General features: G+C 39.2%; 1 protein-coding gene and 1 long non-coding RNA gene across 4 annotated transcripts in view; both read right to left on the reverse strand.

Annotated features, from left to right (window-relative positions):
* Window positions 1-951: 951 nt before the first annotated feature.
* Window positions 952-3,354, reverse strand: LOC145723034 (uncharacterized). Its single transcript, XR_014147752.1, has 2 exons — window positions 1,840-3,354; window positions 952-1,629 (listed from the first exon to the last, which is right to left on the reverse strand). It is a non-coding gene; the product is annotated as an uncharacterized LOC145723034 (long non-coding RNA).
* A 97-nt stretch (window positions 3,355-3,451) lies between these two features.
* COL12A1 (collagen type XII alpha 1 chain) overlaps window positions 3,452-26,013 on the reverse strand; it is a 114,075-nt gene continuing 91,513 nt past the window's right edge. For 2 of the 3 annotated variants that reach the window (XM_081828555.1, XM_081828554.1), the window contains 14 exons: window positions 25,692-25,769; window positions 24,269-24,355; window positions 22,546-22,599; window positions 21,357-21,452; window positions 20,101-20,154; window positions 19,475-19,528; window positions 15,185-15,238; window positions 13,658-13,729; window positions 10,382-10,417; window positions 10,208-10,274; window positions 8,921-9,109; window positions 7,895-7,963; window positions 6,726-6,896; window positions 3,452-4,497 (listed from right to left, as the gene is read on the reverse strand). In XM_081828555.1, coding sequence (XP_081684681.1) covers window positions 4,322-4,497; window positions 6,726-6,896; window positions 7,895-7,963; window positions 8,921-9,109; window positions 10,208-10,274; window positions 10,382-10,417; window positions 13,658-13,729; window positions 15,185-15,238; window positions 19,475-19,528; window positions 20,101-20,154; window positions 21,357-21,452; window positions 22,546-22,599; window positions 24,269-24,355; window positions 25,692-25,769 — 1,257 coding nt within the window. In that variant the 3' untranslated portion in view covers window positions 3,452-4,321. Of the gene's footprint in view, window positions 5,701-6,725; window positions 6,897-7,894; window positions 7,964-8,920; window positions 9,110-10,207; window positions 10,275-10,381; window positions 10,418-13,657; window positions 13,730-15,184; window positions 15,239-19,474; window positions 19,529-20,100; window positions 20,155-21,356; window positions 21,453-22,545; window positions 22,600-24,268; window positions 24,356-25,691; window positions 25,770-26,013 lie in introns of all 3 variants that reach the window. The other variant, XM_081828556.1, reaches the window with a different exon arrangement.

Consider the following 26,013-nt stretch of genomic DNA (forward strand, 5'->3'; position numbering starts at 1 on the left):
ATTTCACACTTAGAGCTAGATATGATCAAATGACTAGATTCTGGCTAATGGTATGGAATATAAATTTGTTATTATTAGTTATGTTTACAACTTCCAGGAGGTGTACTTAAATGGAAGGGCGGGGGGTTTTTTCCATCCTTTCTCCTTCCTGCAGGGGAATATGGACACCATAGCCAGAGTTCGATTAACAATCTTGGATTATCTGTTTAACTGGGCCATGGAAACCACAAAGAGAGGAGCAGCAAGATAGCAAGAGCCTGGGTCTTTGGCTTTTTAAACATGAGAAATAAAGAAATTGCTACTTGTTTAGGCTACTGCTATTTTGTGACTTTCTGTTAGTCACAGCTGAATTCTAATCCTAGTAAATATCAAATGTGTTAATTTTGAGTTGTCTGTAGAACTTCAAGGAGGGATATACTGCTGGATGTACTGATAAAGAACCAGGTAAGACATCAGCATGGGAGACAGTCTGTAAGTGACCACGTGTAGGTCATTCCCTGAAAGCAAGTCCATGTGATTTTTCCAATAGACTTCAGCAGCCAGATCTAAGAGTGAAAAAGTTAATAAATGTTCATTTAGACATTCACATTTAAATTCATCTTCTAACCTCAAGTATAGAGAAACTTAGGAATCAATGTTAATTTGTATTTAAAAGATTGCCTTTGAAAATAAAAGATTTACCACAGCTGTTCTTTATATAAGTGGCTACTCTTATTTTTTTTATTTTTTTTATTTATTTGACAGAGAGAGAGGGAACACAAGCAGAGGGAGTGGGAGAGGGAGAAGCAGGTTTCCCGCAAAGCAGGGAGCCCGATGTGGGGCTCGATCCCAGGACCCCAGGACCCCGGGACCCCGGGACCACAACCTGAGCCGAAGGCAGACGCTTAACAACTGAGCCACCCAGGTGCCCCAAGTGGCTACTCTTTATAAGGCACTCAAACCATATGAGGGTAGTATGATCAAGCCCCTTTAATTATGGAGAAATTATGACAAAAAACTAAATGAGGACATAACCTAATGTGCCAAATACAGTACAATATATGTAAAATATAGTAAATACTTGGGAACAATTACATTCACCTTATTTGTACAAAAATTAAATGCAAGCTTGAGCAACCCCATAGGTAGCATAATTCTTTACAGACTCAAAAACAGATGCTCACGAATCTGAGAAAATATACATGCAGCCACCTGTTAAACTTACTTAAAAAATTGTTAATCCCACTGTACAAAATATTCTTATAAGAATGCTCAGAAATTAGTATCTATGTATGTGCTGTTTTTAAATTTTTGAAATATCTCCCACAGTAGACCTCATTCGAAGCTACAAACCCTTCCGACCTTTCAGACTAGTTTCTTAAAAATAAGAGCCCTAGCTGCTAATATAAATGATAGAAAATGAATTTCTTATAACACTTTCAAATTTAAAGAGCTAGAAAGTGTTTCAGGTTGTGCTATGTTTCCTCCAAAGTAAGTTTGAATAAATAAACCAGCATTCACATGTTTGATTTTGCGGGGTTTTACCATTAGTTTTTAAACCTGGGATACCTGGCCTCTTCTCCCTATCACTTGTCTGTATCCACTCGATCAGGTATTACAGAAATAATTTTAACATAAGATTTACCAAACCTAGGGGCGCCTGGGTGGCTCAGTCGTTAAGCGTCTGCCTTCGGCTCAGGTCATGATCCCAGGGTCCTGGGATCGAGCCCCACATCGGGCTCCCTGCTCAGAGGGAAGCCTGCTTCTCCTTCTCCCACTCCCCCTGCTGGTGTTCCCTCTCTCGCTGTGTCTCTCTCTGTCAAATAAAAAAAAAAAAAAAAAAAAAAAGATTTACCAAACCTAAGGAGCAAATATACTATGAAAATAAAAATCACAACATGTAGCTCCACTAGATATTAATTTTGTGCTTATGCCCTAGTTAGAACCCTTGGCCCCTCATCCCTTTTCCCAGCACAGACTAGCAGGTAGTTAATTCAGGGCATCGCTGATGTCAAGAATCAAACCCAAAGGGGCATCTGCCTTCGGCTCAGGTCGTGATCCCAGATTGTGATCCCAGAGTCCTGGGGTCGAGCCCCGCATCGGGCTCCCTGCTCCGCGGGAAGCTTGCTTCTCCCTCTCCCACTCCCCCTGCTTGTGTTCCCTCTCTCGCTGTGTCTCTCTCTGTGTCAAATAAATAAATAAAATCTTAAAAAAAAAAAAATCAAACCCACATCGAGCCAGTGAGAGAAGATGGAATTCCTTTGTGCCCCAAACTCATGTGGTCTTGGTACTCAGCTGGGTCAGTGACAAGGAACTGAACCTGTCTTCAGTCTCCTGATACAAAGGCTCTTTATTAAGAAGCATCAGAAACGCAAGTGAATCAGAAAATTAATCAGAATAAATTCATAGAACTGTAAGGGTTGAAAGCTCCTGCCCGGAGAGTACGTGTTCCCAGGAGGGGAGAGGGGGGAGTACTTCGTAATAAAACTGGGTTAAGAACCACAAGACCTAGAGTCCTAGTCTTGTTCTGATACTAATTAGCTGAGTTTGTTTCCTTCTCCATAAAGCAAAAAATTGAACTGGGATGATCTCAGTGGTCTCTTCTAACTTTAAAAATGTAAGTTACAGAAGGGAGGGGGGTGTGGGGTAACTGGGTGATGGGTATTAAGGAGGGCATGTGTGGTGATGAGCACTGGGTGTTATACGCAACTAATGAATCGTTGAACACTACATTAAAAACTAATGATGTACTATATGCTGGCTAATTGAACATAATAACAAAAAAATTTTTTTAAATGTAGGTACTGGGGAATTACAGGGGAATGCTATGACTTTAGCACTATCTGTTGGAAACCTCCTGAACACAATGCATTCATTTATTGTCGTTTCCTTTTGATCTTGATCTCCGGGAAGTATTTAACTCAGATGTTTTGCTCTGAAGCAAATTTTTTATCACTACCTCTCTCCTTCGATTGATGTTGTTTCTTTCAAACCAGCATTTACATTGTTTTCTTTGCTATTTAGAATGAAGTTACTGAATTCACCAAAGTGCAAAAGGAAATTTTTACATTTAGAAAATTTTTAAAACTAAATGTAAAAATTTCCATTAAGGAATTTTCCTTTTTGCATTAAACATGTTATTGGGTAAAATATGGTATAGGAAGGTGATTAAATCAAAATCATGTGGGTTGTTAAAGATTAGTTGGTTGTTTGTGGTCTCCTAGGATACCTCGTTGTTTTTCCACCAACCCACACATCCTCTAGATTCCCAATAAAGCCTTTGGAATCTGCTGAGCTTTTTAAGGCTCTCAACATTCTCTATGACTTCACTGTATCATTAAAAATCTAAAGTTATTTAGCATAATTTAATAATATTAGCAAGATTTGTAACCATATCCAAGGATATAAACTTGTTTGTTGTGACAACCGCCTGAACACTCCAAAAGGCCATTCAAAGAAAAAACATACCATGTCAAATTTTCAGTAGTTTTATTGAAAAATGCCTCTTTTGTTTCAGAAATAAATAATATAAGGCAGTGAAATTCACAATCTGCAGTTAAAATATAAAAGCAGCAATTCTATATTCATAGTCTTGCAAACATTTTCCAACTGCTTTTGATAACTAAGAAACATGTTCTGAAAAAAAAAAGTTCATACTAAATATACAACACAAACATGCAATTCCATCTTTGCAGAATAATCTGCAATTTGGCATAAATGTTAGTGTGTCTAAAACAAGGAGGTTTAAGGCAATATGGAACTGTATCCAGTTGATACAATAATTTCAGCTACATGGCTTAAAGTTTGTGGTTGTTAAAGGAGATGTATAAGAGCATTCTATGCCCTAACATATAACAGAAGATAGAAGAGGAAGATAAATAATTGCAATGGAGTTGGGTTTTTTTCCTCCTTTTCCGTTTGAGGAGGGGAATTACTTGAATCGTGGTGTAACTGAATTGCAAACAAGTAGTGGAAAAGATGAACTGCCCTCTCGAAATACACAGTCGTTCTGGGTTCCAGGACTTACTGCTTAACCTAAGAGTTTCACTGAGGCTGCCTTTTGTGCTAACTAAAGGCACAAGGCACGTTCTCTCCTTGCAGCTTTTGCGAGCAAAGTATTTTGCAAGCATTTCAAGGGCAAAGGCAAAAATGTCTACAAGACTGCGTGCAGCGAGCTAGGTTTCCTGCAGAAACAAGGTTCTCTACAGTCAGAAAGCATACTCTTGGATGAAGCAACGCCGGAAGAAACATCGCAGATAAGACGTACACTGCTGTCTGACCTGTCAATGAAAATCCCAACACCTCCCCCCAGCGTGGCAGCGCTGCGCGCGCGGTCTCAGGTTCACTGCCCCGGACTGCGGGGCAGGGCGCGCCGCCAGCGCCCGTGGGGAGGCTGCTCGTCGCCAGGCTCATCGGCGCCGTAGTCCTCGTACTCATCGGCTGTCCGCTCGGGCTCCACCGGCACGATGAAGGGCTCGCGCTCGGGCAGGTAGGCCCCGCCCTCGGGCACGTACGGCTCTGTCCGATTCAACATTACAGTTATGGCATGATTTGGAAGGCACACACACAGCAAAAGCTAAATCATCACCCGAGGTGATGGCACTCCAGTCTTAATCTCATCACTATAAATAGATAAGTTACAATGTTCTGATTACGTCCATTTGCAGAGAGAATTTGGTGATGATCAAATAATAAAAATGGCACTTCTTTTTTTTAACCTTCAAGGATCCAGCAGCACATACAATCATTGCACAAGTACCTGGGAACGGTCAGAGGCTGCGCCAAAGAACTGTAAACGCAGAAACCTAGGTAAGATTTTCGCGAATCCCCAAGCCACTGTTCATGAGTTCAAACTCCTCAATTCAGAGAACAATTTGGAAAGATGAGGAGATAAAGGGAAGTGTTATTGGCTCCTAGAAACTGAACTGTGGAGGTGAAATTCAACTATCACCAGGTAATATACAGTACAGGACATTTTCTGTGGCTGTCTCTCCCACAGACTGAGTTACAGTTCGGTGGGTAAAGGAACCCCAGTGACTACAGCGAAACAGGAAGCAAAAAAAAAAAGTGATTGTAAAACTTTGGTTTGAAACTTGCAATTACAAAACCCAAATGAGAGTACATGTACAAAAAATAAGAATAATAAGACACATGCCCTGAATCAGACACATCGCTAACAAGCAAGAGATGAGGAGATTCCATTCGGTGTTATTCCGGCACAGAGCAAGCAGCAGGCTTTGATGCAGAAGCTTACTGTAGAATTGTTAAGTGATTTTAGTGGACAGGATCACATACAAATCATTTACAAGCCACAATTAGTTTATTATTTACATAAGACATTTCTCTTTAACCAGGTTAATTGTTTTTCTCAAAATGGCATGACCTCCGCTGGTTAGTAGTTTTATTATGCGCCTCTTTCACGACTGAGGCTCCTCATGGTTGTGGGTTTGCACTTTTTTTTTTAATAATATTTTTCTACATTATTACTGAAAGGCATCAGGCTTATAAACTAACACCACTGCTTTTGTCTCATTCAAGTTAGTATAAAGAGTCTCCACCCTCCTTTATGATGTCCACCCGCTTCTTTAACCATATCTGTGGTGAAATTTCCATACAGACTCATTTCCTAATAAGCACGTGCGCAAACATCTCAGAAACAGGATTTTCATGTATTCAAACTGTAAGCAGCACTGGCGACTTAGAAAATTTGTTAGCCGGAACCTGAAACAGGTCAAAGATGATAGTTTTTAAAAGTTGAATTACTATGCAAAAAATATATATACACATCCATCTAAGTATGTAATGGTTAAAATATATATATATATATATATCCATATATTTCCAGTTATTCATACATACCATAAGGTAGAGGTAATTAAAATTTATCTTATAAAGAAGTAAATTATAATTTTGTGAACGAGTTGCATGAGAAATTGGCATTAAAATTCATTATTACTTTTGGTCATATATAAGTATGCACATAAATATATAGATATATAGATATTTAGATATTCAACTACTCATGCACTATTTGCTAGTAGCCAACCATATCAAACAGCAGTATCATTTTTAAAACTTGCAAGATGCTTGAGGGTGCGCTGATGAAAAGGTCACCACTGACCACAGCATGAGTTTCTTATTCCCAGATCAACGTATCTCCCCTGTCCCCACATCCCCAAAAGCAGGTATAAGAGACCTGGCCTCAATAATGGTCAAACACTAGATTTGCCCTACCAATTCTTTGAAAAAATCAAGTCCCAGATTTCATGGCCGTTAATACTATGGACAGCGTGAGACAGTGAATTATTTTCAGTTGTCTGCACCATGTTATCAAGTAGTTTGCCTAAATATTAGATTCTCCAAACAATTTTTTGTATGTACTCTTGACATTCTACAATTATATTCAACAAATCCCTGTTCCCAATCTTTAGGTTTAAAAAAAAAAAAAAGTCATTTGATTGCATTCTCTGAACTTCCAAAAGAAATTAAGGAGAGGTTTACAATGTGATTTGGCAAATGTAGAAATACAGGAAGGAAAAGCAAATAATTATTTAACTCCTAACAATGAAGTAATATTTTACGCTTTGAGAGAAAACAATGTTACTACATAATCAAAACACGTAACTGAAAGAGTTGATATCTTCAAGAAATCCCCAAATCAACCTTCCTTCAATCCTAGGGAACTTGATTGCCATAAACGTTCTTAATTCAGGTGAATTTGGGTTCCTACACGGGCAACAACATACCTGGATAGCCTTGCCCATTGTATGGGATGCTGGCACACTGGGACGAGTCACAGTATCCAGGAGGACCTGGGGGGCCTTGGATACCTGAGTTTCCAGGACGACCCGGGGGGCCAGGGGGACCTCTTGATCCTGTGGACCCTGGTGGACCCGTTCTGGATTCTCCTTGTGGACCTAGTATGGGGTTAAAACAAAGATTTCCCCTTTTGTTAAATACATCTCCTGAGGCAATCAACAATTTTCAAGACTAGATGATGCACTAGGGTACAGAAAAAAATATTTCCTTAAGAGATCACCAGTATGAACTAAAGTGTGGAACTTTCTTACCAGTGATCCATCGAGAGTTAATGACAGAGATAGAACTACTTTAACGATTTTATCCAAAGAAAACTGACTTACAGAGAATTAAGCCAAACTAAAGATATCAATGAGTTCCCCAAATGGCTTCCACTCTTACAGAGATAAAACTCTCTGAAGAAAATGGCTATATTAGCCACATCAGACTACCAGGAAAACATGGGAGCGCCTGCTTCACACTTCCAGACTATGCAAAGGGATGTTATTTCTGGATCAAGTTATACTTATTTATGGTTAGCATAAATGTAAAGATTTAACCACCAGGGCTAACCTTGGTTACAAGGGTCTCGTGGACCTTACAACGAAGAAAAACAAAAATCCATTTTCAGTTTAGGAAATGAAATGCATAAAACAACGAGACGACTATTATTTCTTTCCAAAACATCAATAAAGAAACTGTGAATGAAATCTTGCAATGTGTCAGGCTTTTTAGTGAGAATATTATTTTCTCGGTCTGCTAGCAACATCTTGAAGAATACGAGAAGAAACAGGAAATAACACCATCCTTAAAGGCTATGTGGCCAAACAAAACAAATAGGAATTCCATAAAAACGAAAACAGAAACCCTCTGTGTCACTAAAACTCTTACCCTCTTATATTAAAGTTATAGTAAATGCTTAATGGAACACAGTCAAATAGGTTTTTGAACAAAGAGAACATAAAAGTGAGAAGGTTATACAAACTGAACTTCTTGCTAAAATATATTCGTGGTGGCAGGCCTGCCTGAAGCTCAGAGGATTAGATGGTGAATCTCGGGGCTGTATGCTCTCCCAGTGTTTCTGCTGTTTACTTATTTGATGTCCGGGCAAACGTACCTGGGGGGCCAGGCAGCCCTCGAGGTCCTGCAGACCCAATACCCCTTTCACCTTTCTCTCCCGGCAACCCTAAGCGAGGACAAAAAGAGAAAGCACAAGGAGAAAATTATCGGGAAACACATAGTTTTCATCTTAACTGATAATGCTTAATTCAAGTAATTCACTTGTTTTAGTGAAAGCAGAACCTAATTTTTCACAGAAGTTCACTCTTGAAGCCAAATTCTTTCTAGACATTTGGGTAATTCCAGATTCATGGCAAAGAAACAAATCTGGCTACAAGTCAGGGGAAAAATTATTTGAAGAAAACAAACATGTCAAATATATTCTTTTTAGAAACAGTAATTTAGAACAGGAATCTTGAATAAATAGTTACAACTCACTGAGAAACATCTTAAAGGTATCTTATCTTTGGTAGCCCCATTGCACAACAACCAAACCGTCAGAATTACCGAAGTATCTAAGTCTTCTCCAGAATACTAGCTGCTGCTTTGACCAAAGCGAACACCCAGAGTCCTGAAACATCTGGAATCAAATAATCCTGTTTTTCTTCTTTTCCTTCAATGACACTTATCTACCATGAAATTAAAGCCAAACAAACACGTAAGGCCAGTGCCAGGCCCTGAATAAAGGAACCAAAAGAATTTGGATCTAAAACTGTAGGGCTGCTTAAGTACATTCAGTTGGTGCCCAACTCCTTCCAGTCACAATAATTAATCAGATTTTAGCGTCCCAGTTTGCCAAAATACAGTTTCTTCCATCAACAATGACAACAACCATCAGAATATAGCATTATCTTTACTGAGATCTCCTGACAAAATCTTCCTGTGTTCTTTGATACAGATCTCGATGGCCTGGGGCTGCCTGAATGAAAAGACAGGTTCATGGACACACAGCTCTTCTGGGGCTGTCCAAACAAGAATAGTTAAAGCAGTTGCCAAGTTCAGTCTTCCACGTGCTTTTCAACCTGACCCAGATCCCACACTTGCAAACTTTCTTTATCCCTGCGTAGCAGCCAGAGAAACCCACCTCGTTCACCTGGGGGTCCCTGCATCCCTGGTGTGCCAGGGAAGCCTGGTCGCCCACCAGGTCCTGGTTCTCCTCTGGCCCCCGCGCTGCCAGGGGGGCCTGGGGGACCCGGTGGGCCTGGTTGGTTGCGATTGGAGTGATAGTCATTTGGAATCTGATTCAGCATCTGATTGAATCTGCTCATCTGACCTACAAACAGAAAGAAGACTTGTTAGTAAGAAACCCAGTAGGGAAGGGATGAGATGGTGAAACTCTTTTCTCTTAGTGCCTAGTGCAATCCATCTCTATTCCTCCCCCTCTAGGACACATTCTAATTAGAAGCCTAAAAATAAAACACTCCAGCCGTCCAGGATAAAATGATCCCTGATAAACAATTGTCTCCACAAAATACTGACCAGTAAGCCACAGCATTACTATCAACCATAAAAGAGTTGTAAAAGTTTAATATGGCTCTGATATAAAGCCTTATGTTTTGCCAGATGATGCCACTCAAAAGAGAACCTTTCTTAAATTAAGAAAGTATACTATTTTTGTGTGTACCTAAGAATGATAATCAGGCTGTAGTGCCAATTAGAATCACCTGTGGGATCCTTTGAAAAATACAGATTTCTGGGCCTCATCTCCAAAGACAGGGATTGGCTATGTTTGGGGTGTGGCCCAGGAACCCTCATTTTTAACAAGGTGATTCTAATGCAGGTGTTCCTCAGGATCACACTTGAAGAAACACTGTTAAGATTTCTGAAATAGGGAACCTTGAGTTTAAGGCCATACTCGGTTTGTGGGCATTGAACTTTATTACTTGGTAGACTTCATAGGATAAGAAGAAAGAGTCTCAAAAAAATAAGGAGGGAAATAAAAACGTCCCCACCAAAATGTACTTTCTATGATCAAATTAATCTTGATGGGCCTCCTTCCTTAAAGTCATAGAATAACTTAAAGTTTAAAACTTTAAAAATCCAACATTTGCTGCTTCTACATATACCCAGATGAAGATCACTGAAAATCCTAATAAGGAAATTGAAAAGCCCTTTCAATGATTTTGCATCAGATTAAGTATAGGATAACAAGTTATTTTTTTACCTTGGGTTCTTATTTTATGTTAATGAAACAGTCATTAAAATATCACTAGTTTTATCTAACCAGATCCAAAACTGAGAATGAATAAAAATACGAGATCATCAAAATGAAATTGAAACATGTATCTTAGAAACTTTATGACTCAAACTCTGCATTTTCCTGCAATAAACTTAAAAACCATTCATACATTAAAAATAAAAGAAGTTTTACCACTTATCAATTGTTCACAGACTTGTCTTGCAACTGCTCGCATCATGTTCTGGGAAGCAATGTCTCCCTTGTTAATTAAATCAATGAGAATCATTAGTATATTATTTCTATAGTTTCAGACTTCAATGTTTAACACACAAAATAAACATAAATCAAATTTTAAGAAATACATACTCTATCGCCTTTCTCTCCTTTCAATCCAGATGGACCCTGAAATACAGGAATTTCATAGATTAGAAACTGACAAACATGATCTAAAATGATTCATGAAGGCACATGATGAAAGACAGCAAGGTCTGCTTTCTAACAGATTAGCAAAATGACACAGCATATTTTTATCCATGTTACTCGCATTTTGCCTGTCTGTAAAAAGGAATCTTTCTTTCACTGTCTCTCTGTCTGTCTCTCTCAGAAAAACATATCCCCCAAATTAGTGCTGAGATGTGAATTTTATGATCACAGATTTAGAACTTACGTATTCTGCATACATTCATGATGCTGTTCATGGTATAAGCCTGGAACTAAAATATGGATGAGAAATTGCCCTCGGTACCATTATACTTTCCTTTACACCATGACTGGGTAGCTCAGCTTCTTATTTTAGATGGTCCATGAGGTTAATCCAGGTTCAGTTCTAGTAAGAACCAGTGGGCTCTTGGTCAATTTCCTAACTCAATATATATCTCTAACTTCTTCCAATTATTGTGTGTGTGTGTACATTGAGTATAAAAGGAACCATGTGTCTCTCTTACTAAATAACTCAATCCAAATGGTGGTCCCAAATTGAAACACAGCCACAGAATATTTGTCCCTACTCTGTCAAGCCTCTCACTGGCCAGAGGATCTTTAAAAAGTTTTCTAAAGTGCAAGAAGTTTTCGTCTTTCCATAATGTGTTTCTAGGCTGCCAACTGCTATCATGGAAGGAGCATCCAAACCATTGACAAACCTGATGCTCAGATAATACCCCACACCAAACCACTTCTTACAGCCTCCAAGAATTTTGCCTGAACAACTCCAATATCTTCTCCACTGGCCTTCCTGTTTTCCCATTTTGCCCCTATAGAGTCTATTTTCCACACAGAAGCCAGGGTGATATTTTTAAAAGGGAAATAAGATTATGTCACTCCTTTGCCTCTAAGGGTTTCCCATCACACTTAGCACAAAATAAGAATTCCGTATCATCAGCTAGATGGTCCACATGATCACCTTGCCCAGCTCTCCGACCTTGCCTGTTATCCCTCTCCCCTTCAACGCCCTTCATCTAGGGCATGCAGGCCTCTCTGCTGTTCTGTCACTTGCCAGACTCATTCCTCACTCGGGGCTTTTGTTTGTACCTGGAATCTCCTTCCCACAGATCTTCAAACAGCTTCCTCCCTCACGTCACAACAGTGTCACCTCCTCAAAGGGGCTCCCTGACTACTATATCTAAAATAGCCACCTTCTCATTATCACAATTACTCCCTGACCCCTTACTCTTTTCCCTTTTTCTTCGTATCACTCAACACCACCAGAAACGATATTGTTTAGTTACACATTTTTGGTCTGTATCCCCCACTAGAATAATCTCCATGAAGGCCAGGACTTTGTCTTGTTTACACAAACTTTGTTGTATCCCCAGACCCTGGAACACAGGCTAACACATTTAAGCACTAACCAGGTGTTGAGTGAATGACTACAAATATTCCACAAGCAGTTCCTTAAAGTACCCTCTGTACAACATCATGTGTTACAAGTTAGCAAGAAGATACCAACTGGTGACCATAGCTAATGACATGAGCTAACAGTGATTGAGCCAAGCTTTTTGCTCAGACCTTTATACACCCATCTGCTAGTTGTAGTTTAAGAAATTAAAGGTACGTCAGAAAAGAGAAGAAAAGAAGGAGCAATTTGCCACCTTAGAAGAATGAGGAAAATAAAGGGAGAAAAGAGGGTAGGTAAGGTCCAAATAAATGTTACCAAATTATAAGAAACCAGAGTTTGGTGCTCCCTTTGCCAAAAATATTAGACTCTTATGGAAACACTATTATGACTTAGTCTGGAGCCTTCTGTAAATTTCAAGGAATTTTTTATCCTACATTTACTGCTACTTTGAGATTGTTCCTGGTGTGTGTGTGCGCGTGTGTTTTTTAATTTACTGCCACTCTGAGATTGTTCTAGTATATATGATTTGTAAGAATCATCTTTATTGCCAGTATCTAGAGATCACATTTCAAGTAAAGGGAGCAGAAGTTTCTTTTAGGTGTCTAGCTCCAGCCATCAATTACATCAGGTAGATTCTTATGTGAAACTCCATTTCAGTCATAGTCAAATGAAATAGAATTCTGAATGGGTAGAAAAGTTCCATGTGCTTTTAACTGCTCTTGTGAAGTTTCTGCTACGATTCATTGAGGAAAAGAGAGTAATAAATTCATGTGCTAGGGTACACACAGATTGTAAAGTGTATCAGGAGTCCTTTCATCTTTATGCTGCTTGCTTAATTTTATGTAAACATGGAAGGCAGGCTCTGTCACATAAAGATTCTACCCTAAGTTTCTTTGACATTAAACAGTTTTTAAGTTGGGGTTTATATAATTTGGACAATACTTTAAAAAAAAGATTTCTGTCCAGAGAATAGCCCTGATGGACTTGTGTCATTGCTAATAGTTGGACTTCATTATCTTTGACATAAATTTTTATCTTTTAGAATTCAATTGAGACAAATAAACTGCTGAAAATATTTTCACAATTCATATATACAAAGAAGAAAAAGGTTGTAAAGAAGAAGATGATGCTCAACAGTCATTACAAATACTTCTGGATTTGTGATTTTAGGAACTTCAAATTCAGTTTTGGAGGGACTAACTTGAAAATACCAGATCGGCATAATGCCGTCGTAACTACTATTTTAATCAAACCATCTGACTGAAAGAAAGATAAACTGTATATAAATTGGAGCAGGGCCGTATAAAAAAGTAAAGTAGTGGATTAGAAAAATCCTTTTAATCCTGGGACTACTGTTCTAGCATCCTCAGTGAGAGAGAAATGAGTGAATGCATGGCTGGATGACTTCATGAAGGGTTAACATCTGCAAAACTCTGGACGGGATGGAGGCGCCGAGAACCACCATCACGTATTTTTCTATCTTAAGCAGCATACCATTCCTAAATAAAAGAATCATTCTGCTGACCCAGCTTTGAGTGTTTATACAGTGCAAAAATATGTCTTGGCTCAAGATCCCATTCTCCTTTTAAAGAAACCCTATGACCACAATTTTCATCCCCAAATGTTATAACTTAGAGAGAAAAATTTTAGAACTGGTACCAAGTGAAATCCATGGGTTTTAGTATAGTTTCAACAAATGCTTTAAACCCATTACGACAGAGATAACATGAATAGGCCAAAGCCTTGTAGCATCCTCGTTATTTATAGCCACAGGGAAAGGCCTCTTGACACACAATCTGTCCACTTACAGGTCTGCCGTGGTCTCCGGGTTTTCCTGGTTTCCCACTCGGTCCTGTGACGCCTGGGGAGCCTGGGCTTCCCTGCAACACATGGGCCAGGCCAAGAAAGGGAAGGACACAATGAAAGAAAAATCCCATCTCAAGTAAGCTAGCAAACGTGGCCAGCTTTAAAAGCCTTTCACAGAAGCGGCACGCAATAGGGAAGAGTAAAACCAAATTTTAAGATAGCATGAAGAAAAAAGAAAATCTTGATAATTCTCAATCTTGTGGAGCATATAGTTCCCAAATACAGTTTAGGACCATTTGAAAAAAATCTGTACCTACACACAGTTTCACAATTCACAGACTGTGATTCTAGTAGATTGGTTACGAAATGAATTGGCAGAAAGCAATCCCTGTGTTTTAGTTTATCTCTGTTGCAAAACCAGAAAACCCATCAAAAGACAAGAGTGAAAACTTTGGTTGGGGAAGAAATTAAGAAAGTAGCTGGGTTTGTGCTAAATTGGGCACCACTGTGGCCGAGTCTTCCCTTGCTGCTGGGAGTCCTGCTCTCTGCCTAGAAATTCATTTTTTTTTTTTTTTTTTGGTGCCTTCTCTACCCTTCTACTTTCTTCTATCATGTGAGCACCCTTCACCCCATAAGAATTTCTCCCTGTTGCTTTTAACACAGTTTTAAAATTCTTAGTCCTATTTTTCATAAAATATTTATAATATCTCCTAACCAATACCTTATGTTCTAAAGCCTAAAATTTCCTTAAAATAGAATCATCAAATTTTGTAGGACAGTTAATCCTTTACTTTGTCAATTATGCAAAGCTCTATAGTAAATATTTAAATCTGTAGTAAATATTTAAAATGCAAGTTTACTATACATTTAAATTCTCCTCTACCTGAGGACATACATATTAAACATAAATAATAACATTATTTTAACACATGCTCTCAAGTCTTCATATCCTACCATCAGACATGAAGAGCATCCATCACCTCACACAAGTTCATTATGATCTCACCCAGATGCAGGTATATAGATGCCACTTTCCAAATCATTGGCTTCAGTATTTTCCCCAAAGATCTTAATTAGAAGACCTCCTTGGGTGAAACTTACTTCCTCAGAATGACTGATAGTGGTCAGTAATAAATATCCCTAAAATTGAAATACTTAGATTCTTAAAATCTTAATAGACCATAGATTCCTAAAATTTTAGAACAGAAAGTAACGAGTAAGGTCTTAAAACCCTACCACTCAGTGTGGGGTTGGAAGGAACAGGAGCACTAACCAGCTAGTGGCCAACTTAGAGGTATTTTTCTATTTTTCAAACATAACTTGTTTAAAAAGAAAGACTCTGTATTTTAACACATCTGTTTTCTGTAGCCCATTTTGATTTAGGAAAATAAAGCCAACAGCTCCCTTGACAGTGTACCCCACAGCACTGACGGAATGTGCCTCAAAGGCCAGGTTCCTGGGCTTTTCCCAAGCAAATGGGGGCAGGGGTTGTGGTGGGGAGACAACAATGTAATCCATTCACTTCTTACCGGTGGCCCAGGGGGGCCCCTGGGTCCCATTGCACCATCTTTTCCCGTAAAGCCCTATTGTAAACATAAAATTAATTTCGGATTAGTGAAATAATGACCAAGAGAAAAGGAAAGGCACTAAAGAGCTCACTAAGAGTGAAGAGTGAAGTATCCAACTGCAAGTAACCTTCCACTATGAAGACAAATATACCCCCCAAAAAAATGCTTTCCAATTTATGTTATGCCTTTTACTGAATAGTTAATTTCCATACTTATTCATTTATATAGTTATAAATAAAGTCATTTTAAGAGTCACACTAATCTTCTCCAAAGAAGGTAGACTCCTTTTATAAAGATGCTAGCTTTTGCTTTTGTACGAGTGTTAGGAAGCCTAGAGCAAGGCTAACACTTTCTACTGAAAAGTCAATGTTCACAAACTAGCCCAAAAAGAATCAAAGTGGGAGGAAAGGAAATGTTGCTGCCCAAAACTCATGGTATCATAAAAGATGAAGGAAAGGCCAACCACCTGAGTAAAAATTCCCTCGCTTCCTAAGCAATGGCCAGGCAGCCAAGGGCAGGACCACTGATATCTCCACTCCAGGGGCATTTCTCTCCCCGACCTTGGAAAGGTGTGAAGTTGTCTTAACCCTCTTCGACTCGAAAGAAAATCGTCAGATCCTCAGCTAATTGTTTTAGTGACTTGTCTCTCCTCATCTCGCACAGGAGGCCAGATCCGCATGGGTGTCAGGTTGACTGGAAAGACAGACGTGTCCCTGCAGTGCCACACCCTGCCCTGCAGGCCTGCTCCGTGGCTCTCACGACCTGCCTCCATCCAAGTGCCAGATGACCTCTGCCTGGAATGAGTCACTCTGCTACCCAGTTAGCACTCATTCCAACAGCGAGATCTCTGAAATTCAGCAGAGGATTTCTGAGTCAGGTCTTTTTTATAGTTCTTGCATTCCTCTGTCAAAGGAGATTTTTGTCTCATTTTCTGCAGGGAATAAGATTGATAATTTCATCCATATTCTTGGATTCGAGCAAAAATCAAGAGCATTTGGATAACTGCCTGCATTAAGTATCCATGCTTCCATTGATTTTACGACAGAGGAAGTTTAAATTATTTCTTTAAAATTATGTTAGAAATATTCCACCACCACCCATTTTTTTCCCAGAAACTTAAACAGATAAAGATTTCAGACTGTTTTCTGGGAGATCCAGGCCTGCTTAACAAAAAACAGACTCCAAGTTCATCTGATGTAACATCAACATTGCTTCTGAGAGCCACTGAAGAAGCAAAAATGCCCCGGTGGTATTGCTTAGGCAGTTTGAATTGCATTTCTTCCATCTAAATTTCTCCAACGTCAATATAGGACACTCTTTTGTTTATTTGTTTGTTTAGGTGAGTATTACGTTTCTGAATAATCCTCTTTCAGTCAGCTTAAGAAATTCCTGATCAACCGTTTTCTTTTTTTTCCTCCAGCTTTATTGAAGTATAATTGACAAAAGTTGTATGTATTGATGGTGTACAACATGATGTTTGGATGTATGTGTACACTGTGGAATGTGACCACAACCAAGATAATTGACAGATACATCACCTCACGCAGTTATCATTTTTTGAGTGCGATGAGAACATTTAAAGATCTACTCTATTAGCAAATTCCAAGTATACTGTATAGTATTATTCACTATAGTCACCATGCTGTGCATTAGATCTCCAAAGTTCATCCATCCTAAACTCTATAGCCCTTAACCAACATTTCTCCATATCCCCCTCACCCCTGCCCATGGCAACCACCATGCAACTTTTTGCCTCCATGAGTTCAACTTTTTTTAGATCCCATACATAAGTGAGATCATTTGGTATTTCTTTTTTCTGTGCTTGGCTTATTTCACTTACCATAATGTCCTCCAGGTTCAAATTTAATCCATGTTGTTGCAAATGACAGGATTTCCTTCTTTTTAAGGCTGAATGTTATATATATATATATATATATATCTCAAATGTCCATCCATGAACACTTAGGTCCAACCAACCATTTTCTTTTAGAAGAAACATATGTCTAAGTTGGGTTGAAGAGGATCTTATTCTGATGTCTTCAGAAGGTCTGCCCACTGAGCCATCTGCAGAACTTTGGGCTATAATTTTACTTTATTCTCCATTTTCAAAGCTGCAGTGGTTATTGCTGCTTCCCCTTAAGTGAGGCTGGCTGAGAAGACCCATGGTTGTTTTCATGAATACACATGTATTAGATACCTATACATGCAATTCTTTTGTTTCTTTCTAACGGTTCCCAAAGCTGTGCCTCATTTTGCAAATCATTTATGCTGAAGACAACACACGCATCCAATTCCTCCCAACTCCATATAGGTAACAAGTCTTCCTTCCTCACTGTGGTCTTTGGGCTTGCTCTCCTGAGCTTTCTTCTCTTCTCTTCCACCACAGAGTTCAAGTTTCTTTCTTTCTTTCTTTCTTTCTTTTCAGCCATGATGCCTATACCAAAGTCTATCTAACTTTCCAAAGTTGTTCATGTTCCATCAGCTGTGCACCCTACTTTCAGCATCAGTGGTAGGAAACTAAGTGGTAGGTAGGTGAGCAAGGCTGGGTGGGAAAGAGGAGAATGATTTCCTGAGAAGTTTCCTCACTCTCAGCCTGGGAGATCTGGGTGGCCTCACCACAAAGTTGGATTCACAAATTAGAGTTTGAGAATGAAAAAGCAAAAAAGCATAGACCCGTCCCATTCCTTCGTTCAGAGAAGCAGTGATGGGGGCAATGGCTGCCTGACCACCAGTTCGGGGAAGAATCTGTTGATGGGGTATCACTGGCGACCTACTGTATCTGCAGGAAGCCCACACTGGCTGGACGGAATGGGTCCCACAAGACTTCCATAATAACAGCACCAAGTGAGTCAGCCCATCATCACTTAATTGCAGGATCTTTGGTTTTGTTTTCTAATTGAATAGACCAACTTGTCACCTCGGCAATCTTACTACTGTCTTTTATTATAAAATAAGAATGCAAAAAAACTGAAGTGCCAGTCTCAGAAGAGTCAGAAGAATGTATTACATAAGTACCATCTCCAGGTTACAGATTTCCAAAGAACACAGTCTTCTCTCTGACCTCTCTCTCTCTCAAACTCAAAAGTAGGCAAATAAAGTTCACTGGCATATCAGCCACCATTCGGTATTATCTGGGCAAATCTTGGCTCCAACTGAATTACCCTCCTCTTCTGCCTGGTGTCTTAGAGGTATTAAGGTTAGCAAATCAGCTTGTTAGTGACAGCTATTACAGTAAGCTCTCTCAGATCCTGCTGCTAATCACAAGCTTTAACTTGGTTAGTCAGAATACAGACTACTCTGGGCTGTTGTCTGACCCCTAAGATACTGAAAAGTCAACAGTTCCTTGTTTCTGAGTGACACTAAAATCTCTTATTAAGGTATTTGTCATTTCCGATGAAACCAAATGTTTCTGTAACATTGAATAGAACATAGAATTTAAGGGCGCCTGGGTGGCTCAGTCGTTAAGCGTCTGCCTTCGGCTCAGGTCATGATCCCAGGGTCCTGGGATCGAGCCCCATATCGGGCTCCCCACTCCACAGGAAGTCTGTTTCTCCCTCTCCCACTCCCCCTGCTTGTGTTCCCTTTCTTGCTGTCTCTCTCCCTGTCAAATAAATAAATAAAATCTTTAAAAAAAAAAAAAAACATAGAATTTATGTTCACTGTGCTTCTCATTACTTGTCCTAGAAAAGATGAGGTTTCCTGCACCGATTCCATCATAAATCAAGAGAACTCCAAAAGTTGCCACAAAGGAGCAAAATTCCTACTAAGTACCAGTTGTCTATCCCATCCTCAAGGTGTAAAAGTGGAATTTGAGTTCTACATGTGATAGAAAAGCTGTCCTGACTTCATAGAAAATGCCATGGAAATTAAGACTACTCTCAGAGTTACATAAGAGCTGCCTCATGAAAAGAACTTAATCTTAGGATTTAAAAGAATTTGTTAGGATCCTTGAGTCTCTTTCCAATCAGCTAACACTCCTTTTATGAACTTTTTTTCTGAATAGGATAGTTTTTTAAAATTCCCAAAATGAAAATTTCAAGGACCTGCCCAAAGTCCCGCCATTTTGTTTCATGGGACCTTGAGATTGATCTGGTGTCAGGTAGTCCACTGATACTAGTTCTTCAGCCTCCCACAAGACCTGTGAATCCTGCATCTCCAGCCATGAAGACTGAATTGTGGAGGGTTCTTAATTAATAGGCAACAATGTGATATCCTATCCAACATCATCAGAGCCTGCCCAAGATAACTTACTCTATCTCCTGGAGGTCCCATTGGTCCTGGTGGACCAGGTAATCCTGGGGTTCCCTACACAAAAGGAAACAAACAAGTGAAACGCTGTAATATAGTTCCTACGTGGGAAAAAACACTTTGTATTCTTCAAAATGCTTGAAAACAATTTCAGCGGGGGCGGGGGGGGAGCGCCTGGGTGGCCCAGTCGGTTAAGTATCTGCCTTCGGCTCAGATCATGATCTCAGGGTCCTGGGATGGAGCCCTGCACTGGGCTCCCTGCTGAGTGGGGAGTCTGCTTCTCCCTCTCCCCCTGCCCCTCCCCCCACTCATGCACATTCACTCTCTCTCTCTCTCAAGTAAATAAAATCTCTTAAAAAATATTTCAGGGGACTCTGAAAAGCAATAGAAAACCAGAACTAATCACAGTGCCCGCCATATAGTAGATGATTGTCAAGAAGCCGACACCTGAATTGAACAGCACAAACTTGACAACTAAGACCACAGGATGAAATGGAAATCATGGGAAGCCCATAGCCTGGCTTCTGCTCTGCTGCTTCACCCGCATTCACCTTTTGGGGCACTACAAGGGCAACTTTTCAAATGGCGCTTGACAAAGGAAAGAAAAGGCAACTTGAAGAACAACTCACTGTTCGGCCGGGAAGTCCTGGTTCTCCAGCATCACCTTTCATCCCCTGGCGCCCCTAGAGCAGCAATGGGAAAACAGGCCTCAGGCATTTTACAGAGATTAAGTAAAAGGGGAAGACATGAGTCACTTCTGAAATCTCCATCACTTCATAAATCCAATATAAACACATTTTATATTGTGTAGGTGAATAAATCATTTTGGAGATTGATGCTCACTTTTTAAACTGTAAATGTTGTGTTGAGATTTCCACTTATTAGAGGATAATTTTATATAATTACGGGATGATATACCTACTACTTTAAAAGAACATAGTTTAACATATGGGGTTTTCACAGAAATAAAATTTGAAGGGAAAAAGCTATTTTTTATTTAATGTATCTAATTAGGTGCAATATTAATAGAAAGATAGTCAATCAATGAAAATTATGTTGTAACATAATTTTGGTCTTTATAACTACATGCTAGAAAGACATTGTTACAAAGGCCAAGTTGAATTAATTAAAACTGATTAATTTAATAATAGTAATAAGACAGGTAAAGGCCCCAAAACTCCCTTTTGGACAGAAGAAGCTAAAAGTAGATGTAGTCAACACTTTTGAGCGAGAAAGCCCTATCCCTCCACATGTTTCATTTCTAGCTATATCTGATATTGATTATTTTTCCTCTAAGTGCCAAAAAAATTTATCTGTTAAGGCATCTTAACAGGGAGTTTAGACTCAATTTTAAAACTATGCAGTTATATCGTATGCTTATTCATCTACTGTATTTTTTTGTTTATTTTAAGGCATAGAAAAAATGGTAGTAGTTAAATAAAATATGAGTCTTAAAGGGTAAAAACCTTTTTGTAATTTCAGATTTGCATTTGGAACAAAAAGTCAACATTTTATTTAAAAGTTTTTTTAAGGAAGTAATGACCTAGATAAACAATGCAAGCTTGCCTTGAAATCATCAATATTAGCCACGAGCTTCCAAGGCTGAAAGTAATTTCAAAGCTTTCAGGATGTTGAAGGATAAATGCATCACCTATTACTTTTTAAAGGTCAAATTAGTGGCAATAATTTTATCTACACATTTATACATTATTACATACGCTATTTACATATCTGAAATTATAGTCATAGGAAGTTATCCCAATGACTAACCTTGTTGAGTTCCCAGAAAACTTTTGAGTTTGGCAAAATACAGTAAAAAATATTCCACTTCAACTTAATGTTAATCCACCATCCTCACTGAAATACAGAAAGCCTTCGTGCTTACTTGTTCTCCCGGAATAGAGAGTCCGTTGGGTCCCTGGGGACCTGGAGGACCCTGGGGGCCTGGAGGACCTGTGTCTCCACGAGGGCCAGGGGGCCCCTAAAACACACAGAGAGAAACAACCACAAAGTCATGTAATGACCTTCCAGGGCTAACATCCAATCAGAAGCTTATCATCATAACTCTAAGATATCAATCATATAATGTTTGTGAACATTTTAGAAACCTACACACCTATAAAAGCATTTATTAATACCATTCCTTTCTTCCCTTTATTACTCATTAAAGATCAGTTGAAAAGCACAATAACACTTTTCACCACAAGAGCACTTAAATTTCCAAAAGTCCCATTAGAAGTAGATTTTTAAAAGAAGTAAAACACACTGAATATGATACATTCATAGATTTATATTCATGAATTCATATGAGATCAAAGCTTGAATTTTGGTGGATTTCATTTAGTTTTAGCTAGTCCTGATTTCTCTTAGACTGGGCTTATTTCTGGGACTAATGTATATATGTAATGTGTATCAAGCAAGGAAATACAGATATCCACTAAGAAGATGCGCTATGCTGGAGCTTCTTTGCAACGTGTCCAGGTGGAAAAGGTGAAAACTTGGAGTCAGGACCCTGGGTTAGCATCCCAGCCTCACCCTTTCCTAACTGGGTTAGATTATCATTAGTAATATTATGACGAAAAGTACACATTATCGTCATAATAGATTGCCCTAATAAGCTTGAGTCGGACCTGGTGGAAAGGGGTTGATGACCCCCAGTGAACGCATGCGTGGCCACTCAGCTCTTTCTCTGAGACAGGTGAAATAAAGAGCAGCACAACTGCTCCCAGCCCTCTCCAGGGTTCCAGCGGGACTCTGCTCCCTGTGGGTCTTCCTACTGATGAATGCGTGACCGGCTCTGTGTCTCCGTGTTGCATGCAGCAGAACCCTTAGGTTCTTGGGCAGATTCCCTATGTGTAGTTCCTACAGGAGTGAGATGCCTTGGACAATTCTTTCTCTGGCTAGTCTAATTCATCGTCTTGACAATCAGAGACAAGGCCTAAGTATTTATATTGCCTAAAGCACACTACACTTGAACTAACTTGCTCAAGGTCTCATATCCCCTTAGTAGAAATTTGAACAATCAGACTTCAACATATACATGAAAATTTAAATGCGCTCTAAAATATACTTACAACTGCCCCACTGATTCCTCTTTCCCCTCTGGGACCTTTAGCACCAGGTCCTCCCTAAAATACATAGTAAGAACACATTTTAGGGTGACAATAAGGAAAGTAGGGAGAAGTTGATATATAGAAATTACTTCAAGAAGCAGGGCATTCTCTAGGCAATACTTCTATAGCTACCTTCAAAATATTGAAGTGAATATTACATGTCATATAAATATGTGGGGAAAGAGAATTTCAAAACCTTGTACATTTCAAGTGTCTCACTTTTATTTTTTTATTTTTTTTAAAGATTTTATTTATTTATTTGTGAGAGAGAATGAGAGACAGAGAGCATGAGAGGGAGGAGGGTCAGAGGGAGAAGCAGACCCCCCACTGAGCAGGGAGCCCAATGTGGGACTCGATCCCGGGACTCCAGGATCATGACCTGAGCCGAAGGCAGTCACTTAACCAACTGAGCCACCCAGGCGCCCAAGTGTCTCACTTTTATATTCTGAACTTTTCTTAATCATTAGCAAGTTTTGAAATTTATTTGAAAATTTGAAGTTTAATGGAAAAAAACAAGCATTACTTAAATACAGTAAGGAGAAAATTCTGTTTTGGAATTATATGAATGCATTCTTCAGAGAAATTAATATGCAAAAAGAAGAGTATCCTTAAACTCTCAGAATCTCAGAACATGTACTTTAGTAGCAGGAATTCAGAGTTCACTGAACAAAGAGAAAATAAATATGACAATGACATCCAATAGTATTATCTTATAATTAGAGGATAAAAAAATCCTTACTTCTCAAAAACATCTAAGTTATATCCAGGATATAATTTTATGATTACAAATATAAATCAGATAAGTCACTGTTAATAAAAAATAAATGAATGGTGGTAATTCCAGTGACATTTGACTCTATATGTGAGGAGCTGGTTTGTAATTAACCTAAAATCAATTTACATTATTTGCTATCACCCAAGTATGATAAAATTTGGTGTTCTGAGAATCTCTGAGCTTTTCCTACATTAATTAGCCATTTTCTTAAAAGAAGCCAATAGGCTTTAGAGGTATCCCTTCCATCCCACAAAACCACACCAGGTTAGATGCCGGATTGACAAAATCAAGGTGTTCCACGCTGATTAGTGTAATCTATCACTGCAATCTTCAATGTTGTTCCTTGCACTTTCTTGGCCTCCCCACCCCCATGAACAGACCTGGTCATAGACTTCTTCCTCCAGTTATTCCAAATCCCTATATTTTCACCTGGAGTTTATAATATCATCACATATGTAAATTTCCCTCCTTACATGTTATTCTCATGATATTTCTGCTACATAAAATATACATATCCTAGGTTCTAAACAAGTTGCTCTGGATCAGCCTTTCAACCATGGCTCCATAACATATATACAGGAAGCGTTTAGGAGATGGAAGAAATTTTCAAACTCATGTGATTATAGATGGAAACCCAGATCCACATCTTTAAGAGAAAAGCTCTTAAATACTAGCCAATATCATTCATTCCTGCATGACTGGAAAAATGTGTGCAAATGTGTTCAAATTTCCTTCTTGATTTATTCCATTTCAGATCTCAAAACATACCACAAAAAATGGTCTACAATTTAGCTTGCTCTGTCCTAGAAAATACAGATGGCTGGAAGCATTTTATCCACTATATATTGGCCAAAAGATGATCACGTCGAAGATTTAGAGGAAAAGCTAGGACTGCTGCAGTTCCCTTACCGCAGGCCCGGGTGGACCTGGAGGTCCAACGCTGTCCTGTGTACATGTGCAAGCATTTGGAAGAGCAGGGCATTTTGCTTCATCTCTCTGAAATTTTGAAAAGCATATTTGCCTGTGAATTGAGATCAAAATGACTTCCAATCCTCCCCCCACCACACACATTTATCTTATATACACAAGGAAATCTGTTTCTCAACGTGAAGAAATAATTTGTATTTAGCATGACAAATAGTCTTATGTTGAATCTTGCTTTGGTCCTTTACGTCTTTATTTTTTGTTTTACTTTAGGAAACCGTACATAACAAAGAAATGTTTACGAAACCACCACGGGGACCACTGGTAATTTAATACAATTTTCCTTAATCCAGTGTTAGAGAAATGCTGAGTAGCTCAGATATCAATACCATTTCATTTGGGGTAAATCTAAAATCTTTTCCAGGGACTACAGGGCCTTACATGTTCTACAAACCAGCACCACCTTGCCCATCTCACTGCCTACCCCCATCCCTCCATTCATGTAGCTCCAGCCCCTACCTTAATATTTCTCAGATATTCAGGGCACTTTGTGGCCTTAGGGCCTTTGCATGTACAGTCTACTCTGACTGGAATGCTGTTTCTCCCTTATCTATATTGTCCGCTCCCTCGCTTCTTCAGGTCTCTGCTTAAACCTCACCTTATCACTGGGGGCTGACAGTACTCACCTGGCTCTCTATCCCTTCACCCTGATTTGCTTTGTATCATAGGACTTTCTACTTTGTAATGTAGTGTATAGCTACTTGTTAATTCTTTCTCTCCGCCTTCCTTCCATTAGAATATTCACTTTTCACTGCTGTAGCCCAAGCACATAGAATTCTCCCTGGCTTATAATAAATAGGTGCTCAATAAGTATTTGCTGAATAAATAACACACATTCATCCTGTGGATGTATGCAGTTCATTGCTTGCCAAAAGAGTCCAATCCATCATTATGTTCAGCTTCGTACCTATTACCACTTACACAGATACAATGAGGGAAAATCATCATCTCACAAAGTAATATTGTTACGTCCACCATAAGCCTTGGATATCCACAGAGATCAGGGTTTATTCTGTAAAATGCTGATATTTTACAAGCAATAGGAGGGCTTTGTAATAAGTAGATTTATCAAACCCACTGACTCAGCAGGACTTTTCTAACTACACATAACCACTCTGGCCATTAGGGAGAATTTCCAGATGTGGTCTTGTGTATTCCTGGCTTTCGGAGGAGGGGTCATTGGCCTGAGCTGTGGTAGGGATGAGCATGCACATAATGCCTGTCCCTTAGCTCCATCCTGGAGATTCAGTTGCTGAGTGCTACTTTCTCTCCCGGACCATCTGCATCCACATCCCTTATTCCGGGAGGACTATTAAGACACGACATGATTCCATTCCATTTTACTTACCCTAGAGGGAATATCACAGCATCTATCTCGACTGGTCCACACCGGACTGCAGACAATATCAAAATTCTGGATTTGGAACTGCAAACAACCAACAGCAACATCAGCTAAAGATGCACGAAAAACATTTTATATTAACGTTTCCGCATTTTAGCCTTTGCCAATTTCTCACAAAGACTCTCTCAAGGGTGAAAACCCTTGAGAGCAATGTGATCCTTACTTCATAAGGAAAGAACATAAAAACCTATGCCTGAGAGAAAGAGATGTTAAGGCAAAATGCATATGTGAAATTCCCACTTCTGATTCACTTCCTTGGCTAAAATAA

The sequence above is a fragment of the Leptonychotes weddellii genome, chromosome 8 (genome assembly GCF_054177405.1).
Source record: "Leptonychotes weddellii isolate Sample4059 chromosome 8, ASM5417740v2, whole genome shotgun sequence".
Classification (NCBI taxonomy): domain Eukaryota; kingdom Metazoa; phylum Chordata; class Mammalia; order Carnivora; family Phocidae; genus Leptonychotes; species Leptonychotes weddellii.